General features: G+C 41.7%; 1 protein-coding gene across 2 annotated transcripts in view; it reads right to left on the reverse strand.

Annotated features, from left to right (window-relative positions):
• Positions 1–307: 307 nt before the first annotated feature.
• The window catches only part of TMEM154 (transmembrane protein 154), a 52283-nt gene continuing 40967 nt past the window's right edge, over positions 308–11623 (reverse strand). For both annotated transcript variants that reach the window (XM_060095243.1, XM_060095234.1), the window contains one exon: positions 308–2979. In XM_060095243.1, coding sequence (XP_059951226.1) covers positions 2954–2979 — 26 coding nt within the window. In that variant the 3' untranslated portion in view covers positions 308–2953. The remainder of the gene's footprint in view (positions 2980–11623) is intronic.

The raw sequence follows: 11623 nt of genomic DNA on the forward strand, positions 1-11623 counted from the left end.
CAAAAAAATAAATAATTCAGGCAATTTGGTGTTTGGGTTTAGCAATTATTCATAACGAATTTGACTACTTCCACACCATACTAATATACGATGATCTTCTGGTTATTGTAAGAGCAAAGAAATGTAATCTGTGAATGAAGCTACTCTGGACCACCTATTGTAGATATTAAATAGACAGGCCAGAATTCATCCTGAGTGTGAAAAAGCAGCATGTGTAAATTTAATTCAGTAGAAAATGTCAATGTTTTCGTCACAGTGAGAATTTCGGCCATGTCTTCCCAGCGTGAGCCATGTCTTATTGCTCTACTATATTCAGAATATGTACTAATTCTGACAGAAGTTGAAACTAATGTGTACACTTTATGTTTACTCAGCATAAGGGCCTTCTTACAGAGATGGTGAAAACTGATAGTTTAAACAACCAAAACAAATGAATAGACAAAAGTATTTTTTAAAGCACCCGTTTACATTGCTAGAGCTACAAGGGTGATCAGAAGCATCTGTCACCCCATGGATGTCAAGACTGATGCATGCTATGTGTTCGCTGTTTGGATGACAATGACCTTCCGAGAGAGAGGAGTCACATCACTGAGTTAAGACTGAGATTTTCACATATTTATTACAACAAGTTTCCTGAGGAGTTCAACAAGGCAATGTTGCTAACTTAGCTTACTTAATATGTACAAAAATAAGATAAAATTTACACATTTGAAAATATTCTAATGTCAGATTTTGCTCTGATTGGCTACCCAATTAGGGCAAATTATTAAGATTTTTACTAACAATAATCTGAAACATAAAAATTAAGTTTAGGTTTAAAAACAATTCTTGGAATGACCATAATCTATGACGCCTCTTGACCAGACAGTAATAAAAAGATACAGAGCGCTAGAATTGAACTTTGGCTGTTTTGACTCATACTAATATCATATATCTTGCCAGAATAAACTCTTTTTTTAAAGTGCTTTGCACATTATGCAACTATAGAGGTCAGTACATTTTTCAGATATAAACGCAATGACATATTGCTGAAGTTTGTTTCTTCTGGAATTTGAAGTCATTTCAAATACTGAATGAGAATATCTTTACCATATCATAAAATATCACTTCATCAAAGTGAGACTCCAAGACCTCCTATCCTTCTCTGAACCGCTAAAGTCCATTATTTGATAGGGTTGGATGACGCTTACAGGCCTAAAAGTTCAGCAAAAATCTTAGCTACCTAGAGAAAGAAGAGACTCTTTACAGAGTCAAAATGTGGATGAGAAACAAAGTAACAAAACAGCCAGAAATGATGATTTGGAAAGTAGCAATTTTGGCATAAATATCTTGAGAGTCACTATGGACCACAAGTTGAATATGAACATGCAAAACAGCAATGAAAACAAAAATGCCATATTAGGATGTGCTAAAGAGAATACAACAGACAGATCTGTTGTGGTTCTGTACCATGAAAACTGTCTTTTGCCACAGCTCTTTGCAATCCCGGGATGGCATAAGAGCAGTGGTTAAACACAGCCAGATAGTTCTATCTTTCACTGCAGTGGAAAGACCTCCCTGGCTTGGAACTCTGCCTTTAAAATTGTGGGCATAGTTTGGAAGGCAAGTGCTGGTTAAAGGGATTCTGGAAAAAAAAGGACTGTTTTTGTTATGCATTAAGGCAGGCTTTCAAACACAAGACCCCAAATAACAGCAGCAAATATTTGGTGAACTTCAACCCCTCCTCAGTTTATATGCGGGGAGTTAAGGTACAGTTTTCATTCTTTGTTTCTTTCCTGGAATAAAACATCTGGTGCCATGGAAGAGCTGAGGGCTCCTAATTTGCTAGATTGCTTTAAAGGTCAGAATTGGAAAATTAAGGATTAAATGGCGATTGATTTGACGTGAGTGGGAGTGATAACTCGGCCCTTCTGCATTTTGCACCATTGCTTCTAGCAGGAGGATGTCAACAAATGTCACGTAGAATGTCATCTCTGATGACCGGCGGTGGCCTCCTGGGAGCTGCGTTGAGGACACGAGCCCTGGTCAGGCTGGCAGGAAAGACCCTGAGTATGAGGAAGGGGACCTGCCTCGGCCACAGGCAGAGCCTATTGCTGTTCTGTTTGTTCCAAACAACCTTAAAGATCTCAGAGACACAGAAGGTGGCAGAGGAGGCCCAGCTGCACTCATCTATCCATACATCACACGCAAGGGGGTTGTGGGGAGGGCAGGGATGAGCCGTGGGGAAATGTGAACAAGCAGCTGACTTTCTCCGAGAAGGAAAACAGTTGCTCTTTCACTGAGAATTCCATTCCTCCCTCACCTGGCCAACTCAGGGTCGACACGTCCCCAAACAGCATCCCTTCAGGACTGTGGGCTCTCACACTGTGTCTCATGGCAGGTGGAAATGAGCTTACCCATCCCCTGGGATGGTGTCCACATTGAAACACTTGCTTTGTTTACTGTCTATTCCATGACATAACTCACCTTGAGCAAAGTTCCCACTGAATGTAATTGACCTACCAGAGAACTTAACTGATGAGAGGAAACTATCCAAAGCTAGCTAGGTCGCAAGGTGACCCAGAAGGAAACCATAGACAGCTTCCTGATTTGTACCCTGAGGAATGAAGCAGAAAGGTAACAAGGACTTGAGAGCTTGGCCAGGGTGATGGTACAGTCACCTAGAGGTTGGCTGAGCGGAGGGAACACCCACTGATAAGCGCTGACTGCATCTTATGGCTCCTCCACCCTCGGGTGGATGGCAGCCACGCCTTTGCCTAGCACTTCTCCATCGAGCATTCTTCCAAGTACAGGTGATGCACTGGGCATTGGAAGAGTGGGCGCTGGAAGCAACAGCAAAAGGTTCTTGTGTTTACATTGATTTGAAATTAATTAAATTCGGATCCTCTTCATCCTCTGCTGGCAGGCCCAGCAGGCTCCCTCCGGGGCTGCTTTCTCTTGGAAAACATTAGCATCATTCAGTTTCAGGATTCATTGTCACTGCAAAAAACAGAACAATAGTATATTTCCAAGAAGCTACTGAGAGCTGGTCACTCGGCTATGGAGGTGACTCAGGAGAACATAAGCAGTCAGGGAGCCGACGGTGTCCAGATTACAATTTCTGAAACAAAGGTCAGTTCAGTTTGGATTTTATATCTGAACCCTGAGGAGGAAATCTAGGAAAGCCAAGAAAAAATCCCTAGCTCTAGTTGTAATATCCTTCCCCAGGGCTGATGTGGAGAGAACCAGATGGAGCCGGGGTTCCCCCTTTAAAGAAATCGAATCCCATTCTCTATTAATAGATGCCAAACTGCCTTTTCTTTTTCCTTAAAATAAAATTTCGATATGTTATTTTCTCTCAAGGGTTTGTGGTCCTGGCATGTTTTCAAAAGTCCCCCTTTTTTCCCCCAGGCACAGAGGATCTGGAAGTGCTTTCTCAGTGTCATTTAGAATTCAGTCATCAGGCATCTTGAGGTGTGAGTAGACATAAATTATGGACATGGGGTGTGGACATAACCATGCTAGCGTGCTAATTTCTGCCTTTGTTTCTCACTTGGCTCTCTCGGCCATAGATCTGGCTCTATAGCTCTTTCCCAGTGAGACCATGTCTCCACCCAAGTCTCCTGGAAAGCAGACTACTGGACCTCCCCCACCTCCACCCACCTTTTTAAAATTTTGTGTCCTTTCACCCAAATTCTATCATGTCTCCACTTGAAGTGACCTGTGTTTCCAAGGAAGTGCCTGAATGACGACCATCAACAGGACCTGGTGTCTCCTTAGCTCAGAGGCTCGTAGAGGCTGCAATAGACCATGTTTCCCTGACTCCGACTTCAGTTCTCGCCTGTTCAGTGGCACACTAGGTGTTTCCAAAAGGTCTCTGAAACAACTTGATAGATGATAGAGAGCCAGCTAGCTAGATAGATGACAGAGAGCCAGCTAGCTAGCTAGCTAGCTAGATGATAGAGAGCCAGCTAGCTAGCTAGATGATAAGGAGCCAGCTAGCTAGATGATGGAGAGCCAGCTAGCTAGCTAGATGATAGAGAGCCAGCTAGCTAGCTAGATGATGGAGAGCCAGCTAGCTAGCTAGATGATAGAGAGCCAGCTAGCTAGCTAGATGATAAGGAGCCAGCTAGCTAGATGATGGAGAGCCAGCTAGCTAGCTAGATGATAGAGAGCCAGCTAGCTAGCTAGATGATGGAGAGCCAGCTAGCTAGCTAGATGATAGAGAGCCAGCTAGCTAGCTAGATGATAAGGAGCCAGCTAGCTAGATGATGGAGAGCCAGCTAGCTAGCTAGATGATAGAGAGCCAGCTAGCTAGCTAGATGATAGAGAGCCAGCTAGCTAGCTAGATGATAGAGAGCCAGCTAGCTAGCTAGCTAGATGATAGAGAGCCAGCTAGCTAGCTAGATGATACAGAGCTAGCTAGCTAGCTAGCTAGATGATACAGAGCTAGCTAGCTAGCTAGATCTATCCAAGAAAGAGGAGAGGCGACATTATGTATGTGTTTGTGTGTCTGTGTCTGTGTTGTGAAGACAGGGGGAAGAAGCTGTGACCAGGAAGGCTGACCAATGGGAAAGAAAGGGAAAGCAGACATGGACAAAAGGACAACTTCTGTAGGAAAACTTATTTAATGGAAACCTGACTGCAAATGAAGACATTCTTTATCTGAAGAACAAACGTTAACAACCCGTTTCATAAGTCACACTGAACAGCTCTTAAACTGGGCAAGGAGGCTTCCTTTCTTGGAAATTGGGTGGTAGCAAGATAATATTTCTGAGATCCAGGAGTTCATCTCTATGGAGCATAAGTCTCTGAAGTGCATGTTTTCCTTTTGTGGCCTTATCTTGACATTTCAGCTACTCTAAGCAGACCAAAATACAAGGCTGTACAGCAATGGGCACAATCCCTCTTTTGTCCACAACGCTAATCTGTGTCCAGCAGTTAAAATAGAAGTGATTTTTAAAGTTAATTATTGTAAGACCAATCCACATTCATTGTTGAAAAAATACAAAATACAAATAAGCCAAATAAAAATACTAACAACCTCACTACAGTTAACATTTTGGTATTTATTCTTCCAAACTTTTTTCTGTGATAATGATATATATTCTTTTTGTACAAAAATGGAATTATGTTATGCATAGTGTTCTGTAATCTGCTTTTCTCACTCTCATTCATATATAGACCTCTTTTCTGGCTAATAAATATACCATATCTTTTTAATTGGCTATAGAGCACACCATTGTCTCACTATACTAAGAACATTATTAGACATATCCTTATTGTTCAACATTTAAGCTATTTCCAATTTATAATTTTTATTTATTATAAAAATTGCTACATTTTTGCATGCTTCCAGTTGTTACCTTTGCATAAATATCTAGAAGAGGAATTGCTAGGTTAAAATGTATGGAATTTTAAAGCTTGACCAGCCCATTGTCCAATTACCCCCCTTCCCTAGAAATTTACCTTCTCTTGACACTTTTCTTTAGGGAAATATCCTCTCCCCAACATTCTAATACTGGATATTATTATTTTTAGCTTTTGTAAATTCAATAGGTGAAAATAATCTAATATTTACCTTAACGTATTCTTGGGTTACTTTTTTTTGTTACTAGGAAGACTAAAGTTTTTTTCAAATCTCTGTTGGTAATTTTAATTTCTTCTTTTGCCAAACTGCTTATTAATATTCTTTGCCCATGTGGGACATTATCTTTTTATGGATTTATGTATTAAGAATAATAATTCTTTGTTCATCATACATATCGCACATACTTTCCCCCAATTTGTCATTTTCCTCCTAATTTTATATTGTGTTTTTGGAAGTATAAAAAATTTCAGTTTTTAATGTAGTTAAGTCTATCCTTTTCTGATATGGTTTCTGACTGTGTGCCATGTTTTCAACCAGACCTCACCTTACAGTTATAACATTTATCTTTAATTTTTCTGGATTTTTTTCTTTCTTTTTCACATATAAACTTATCCGGAGTCTATTTTAATCTAAAGTGTGAGGTCGAGTTCTAAATTTTCCCTTCAAATGTTAGTCAGTTTTTTTGTTTTTTGTTTTTTTTTTTTCAGTACGCGGGCCTCTCACTGTTGTGGCCTTTCCCGTTGCGGAGCACAGGCTCCGGACGCGCAGGCTCAGCGGCCATGGCTCACTGGCCCAGCCGCTCCGTGGCATGTGGGATCTTCCCGGACCGGGGCACGAACCTGTGTCCCCTGCATCGGCAGGCAGACTCTCAACCACTGCGCCACCAGGGAAGCCCGTTAGTCAGTTGTTTTAAGACTATTTACTGAATAATCCACTTGCTATGAATTGCTACTTTTATAATATATTTAATGTTTACATATGCTTGAGGCTGTCTTGAATATTCTATTCTATGCCAGTAATACTTATTTGGTTCTGGGTGTACACAGTTTTAATTATTGGAGCATGTTCCCTGCAAATCCACCTCCCCACACACAATTGTTCTTTTTCCTTCTTTTAGAATTACCCTGACTATCTGCGCACAATTATTCTTCCAGATGAAATGCTCATTGGGATCTTTAAAAGACTAAGTTGAATTTAAAAGGATAATTTTCACACTGTTGAGTCTTTCATTCAGAAACACAGTACGTCTCTCTCCATTTGTTTATATCTTTGATGTCCCTCCATAAAAATTTGAACAATTTCTTTTTATATTATCCATACATTTTTTGATTAAGTTTTTGCCTAGGTATTTCTCTTCTTGGGCTGCTTCTGTGGTTGAGCCAATGCTGGTGTGTGCTCATGGTGGCTTGTTTGAGCACAGGGTCAGGTGGGCAGAGCTTAAATCAGGGCTCAGCCACTTTCTTGCTGTGTGACCTTGAGCAAGTTAACATTTCTTAGCCCATCTCATCTGCAAAACGTGCATAATAATACCATGTGCCTTAGAAGGCTGTTGGAAAAAATCAATGAGAAAATGTAGGCGAAGCTCTATGCCACAGGCCTGACCTCCAGACACATGAACGGGAATTCTGATTTTGCTAGATTCTCTGCTAGCAAATGTTCAGTTCAACACAAGCTTGAACATGGCTTCAAATATCCAGAGCCTTTAAGAAACAATCTTCCAAAACAAACTTTCAGTTTCTGAGGACAGTGTAACCTAAATGCGGTTTGTTTAGAACACTCTACAAACATTATGAAGGCTTAGAGTGTGACACTGTCCACCAGCCAGAACCCATTCATTTAAAGCATCAAAGAGCACAGGACCTCACTCATGATACGCGTGGAACTTATGTGCTTATAGATCTGGCCACTGACAACGTGCCAGGCCCGCCACACCAGAGACAGTCCCAGTGTGGGTACAAGTTGCTTCAGCAGTGGGTCAGCAGGTTATTCCTAGTGTCGCAACTCTCACACGCAATTTTCACCGGTGGTGTGATGGCCAACGTGCCTATTAGCAAGTCAGCAACCCGGAACCTGGCTCCCCACCCATGCCCGAGCCTGGAGGCATTATTCTCCCTCACGCTCATTCCTTTACTGAGTGAGATGTGTTCCCTGCTATCTTTGTGGCTATTTATCATCTCTGTGAAATGATCGAATCAGCCCTGACGTTTCCAGCTCTGGCAAATCCTAGAGTTCCCTGTTAAAAATATCTTGGCAAACTGCCACAGAATTGCAATAAATAAAATCAGTGATCCCACTTCAAACCTCTATTGCTTGCCTTGATGATAATTCGTACAGTTTTGGTCACTTATCTGTGACAGCGGCATGAGTGAGTGATCTTTCTCAGAGGGTTATATGTAGATATTTTAAGAATGTGGGGTAGCTTTCCCAAAAGCTGTATAGTAACAAGCCTCCAAACTGTAAAAAACCAATTGAATTGATTAAAAAGCATCATCTGATGATTTTTAAGAAAGCACTTAAGTGGAACGCCACCAGTTAAATGAGGAGGTGCGATTGTAACACCTCGTTTCATAACTGCCCCTTGGTTGCAGTCAGGATCAGATAAGCCATCTTTGTCCTTCTGACCAGTTTACCTTGTAACAATCCCTCCTTCTGACCACAGCTAATGTTGCCTGTCTCCCAAGATGTAATAAACCTATGCTAAACCTTTCTCTAATTATGACGCTCTCTAACTTGGTTTGGGGAGGGGTGCGAAGTTCAGTTTAGCACAAAGTCACGGAACAGTTAGATCACTCTCTCTTCCTCTTCATCAACAGAACGTCCCTTCTCCTTCCCGTAAGAGGCCTGCCCAGGTGGAATTATAGAGACGAGAATCTGGCTGCCATCAGAGGTAGGCCCAGAATTGGTCCAAGACACATAGATCATGCCCACGGTGTAGACACAATCTGGGCTAGTATTCAAACAAGGCTGTGGTGTATTGAATTTAGTGCATCTTCTCTCAACCACCACACACAGGCGTAGACACACACACATACACACACCCCTGCGTGTTAACCATGTCATTTGAGGTTAGCATCCTGCAGGATTATAAACTGTTACTTTGTATCCCTCATGATACTTAGCTCGGATTTGAGGGAAATCAGTTGGTGCTTAATATACTTAATATTTAATACTTGTTGACTTTTAAGTGACTTGAGGGACTGGAGAGAAAAAGAGGAAGGAAACTCATAAAGTAATTGGAAGCGGCCACAGAGATTTACTGGAGTGGAGAGGCCAAAACGGTTCACACAAAACTGCTGTTTTCTTGCAATTCATGGTTCAGTCTTGTCAATGTCTGCACTGCATCAGCCACCGAAGACTTTCATAGTTGGCCTCATGGTGGATGGCTTTCTTGCTACTAAGGGTTCTTTTTAAAAGTTTCTAATTTGTCTTTTCATTTATGGAATAGCTCTTTTATTTTAACTAATTAGTAATAGAAAATGAAAATCCAATTTTAAACTCTTCTCTAGATTGAGCTTCATCAAAAACTTGCTGTGCAAACTTGGACAAATCACTTAACCTCTCTGAGTTCTAGGTTTACTCAGATGGATTGTTTCATTTTTAACTGGTTGTCTTGGCATGATGTGGACAATGCCAGGCACATATTAGGCACTGAATAAATATATTTGAAAAATTACACTGACGATCATACTTTCTCCAAAAAGAGACAAAGAGAAGGGAAGAAACAGGAAGAAATTCAAAAATTCTCTATTAAGCTAACCTGCATTTTCCTGAGAAATACTAAAGTGATACATTTTTATATTATTGAGCTCAGACATGAATCATAAAATGAACAATGGAGGGCTTCCCTGGTGGCGCAGTGGTTGAGAGTCCGCCTGCTAATGCAGGGGACACGGGTTCGAGCCCTGGTCTGGGAGGATCCCACATGCCGCGGAGCAACTAGGCCCGTGAGCCACAACGACTGAGCCTCCGCATCTGGAGCCTGTGCTCCGCAACAAGAGAGCCCGCGATAGTGAGAGGCCCGCGCACCGCGATGAAGAGTAGCCCCCGCTTGCCGCAACTGGAGAAAGCCCTCGCACAGAAGACCAAACACAGCAAAAATTAATAAAAGCACATTGGTGTCTGAGTCTCACACCCAAGATTCTTTAAAAAAAAAAAAAAAAAGGACAATGGAATTATTACAAAAGCAGAACAGGTATATTGTTACTTACTTTCTCTGACTTGGTTAATTTCCTAGGTAGTAGTAGCTAGGTATCTGGCATCTAGAATAAGTGTCTTATTATTGTTGTTATTACTGTACTTTCTTTTTTTTTTTTTTTTTTTTTTGCGGTATGTGGGCCTCTCACTGTTGTGGCCTCTCCCGTTGCGGAGCACAGGCTCCGGATGCGCATGCCCAGCGGCCATGGCTCACGGGCCCAGCCGCTCCGCGGCACATGGGATCCTCCCAGACCGGGGCACGAACCTGCATCCCCTGCATTGGCAGGCGGACTCCCAACCACTGCGCCACCAGGGAGGCCCTATTACTGTACTTTCAAAGTTATAAATTGACTTGGATGAAATCTAATTCTCCCCCAATCTTTCCCAATGCTGTTACTCAACATAAAATCATCACTGTGGCCAACAGGCATAAAGGGAAAGAAGACGTGCGCTTGGCTAATGTTTGCAATTCCTTTTCTGTGGTTATTCACCTAAGCTTGCAGAGGCAGAAACACCACGCTTTCAGGAAATTGTCTAGTTATAAAGGCCTCAGGAAGAAGGAAGAGACTGCCCAGACTGTAAGCACCAAGATGAAAGGAATTCCATCTTGTTTTTGCCACTGTCGAGTGGCATTCAGAAGGTATTGTAAGGATGGGGGTAGACAATAAGGGAGTGAATTCTTTCAAGACAATTTAAACAATAATAAAACCAACTCAATGGATCTGTTTTTTGTTATCAACACACGCTGGCAAGGCTGAACAATGTCAGTGATGAAATTCTCTTCAACTCTAGGGCAGACCTCGGCTCCACCCTGCCCACCCCTTGGACACTGTTCCACTGACACTGTTCCCGGTACCCCATACGTTGCCTGGCACGTAACATGTACGAATTATAGGGGAAAGTGCTAAGGTGGGGAATAAGGATTTAGAATTCCCCTTCCCCCGCCGTCCTTTGCTGTCTTTTCCCACTGATTTTTTTGAAAACATGAAAACTATACTTTAAACTTCCCATGGTACTTTGTACATCCCTGGCCCTTATTAAAATCCTGTGCTAAATTTCAGATTCCACAGTTCAAGGAAAATGTCCACTCAGTGAGGACAAGGCAAAGTAATGAGGAACTGCTGGCTAATGGGATGTGTGGGAAAAGTCCGGAAAGACCTGAGATTATGGACCTGAACAAGAGAAGGTGAAGGGTTGCAGTCTGCACACAATGTAGTGCATTAAGTGTAGGATGGTGACCAGATCACCTCGTTTTTCCCAGGATCAGAGTGGACTTTATGGATAACAGAGGCTCTATGTCACAGTGTCTTTCTAGCATCAAGAAGTAAATGGATTCCAGAAGTCTTAGTTCCCCATCCTCCTGCTAATCCAAGCAGGATGGGGAAGTGTGTTTTCCACTAAGTTCAATCTGCAGTGACTATTATATACTTTCTGAAGCATTAGAGTCACCCGTATACTGCTTAGACGGTAGACGAAGGATGATTCACAGAGGTGAAAACCACTGGGGAACTTTGGACGTAATGATGTGTCAAAATAGGTTAATCGATTGTAACGAAGGTCCCACTCTAGTGGGGAGTGTCAACAGCAGGGAGGGCTGTGCATGTGGGAGCCAGGGGTACGGCTCGATTTTGCTGTGAATCTAAAACTGCTCTAAAATAGAAAATCTTTAAAAAAGAAAAAAAGTCAGTTGGAGAGGATGGGGAGAATTATTGCCAGAGCATAAAAGAATTCATTTCATTTGTGTGGTGCTTTAAAACTTACAAAGTTTTTTTCTCTCTTGGGATCCTGTGAAACTAGAAGGACAGGTGGCATTATATCCATTTTACAAGATGAGGAAACTGAAGCTTACAGAGTTAAAGTGACTTGTCTTAGTACAAAGAACAAATGATCATCCAAGTCGGGTCTTGAAACCAGTCTTCTGATTCTAAGCCCAGTGACCATTGCACCCATCACCTGTATCTCTAATGATTCACAAGCTTTCAGAAAAAAAATCTATCTGTCCTGGTTTTGAGATTCAGAGTAAATGTTTCATCAATTATCAATGTAATTAAGACAATAAGAGAAAGAAATGTAAATAAA

Source organism: Mesoplodon densirostris, chromosome 1 (genome assembly GCF_025265405.1).
Source record: "Mesoplodon densirostris isolate mMesDen1 chromosome 1, mMesDen1 primary haplotype, whole genome shotgun sequence".
Taxonomy (NCBI): Eukaryota; Metazoa; Chordata; class Mammalia; order Artiodactyla; family Ziphiidae; genus Mesoplodon; species Mesoplodon densirostris.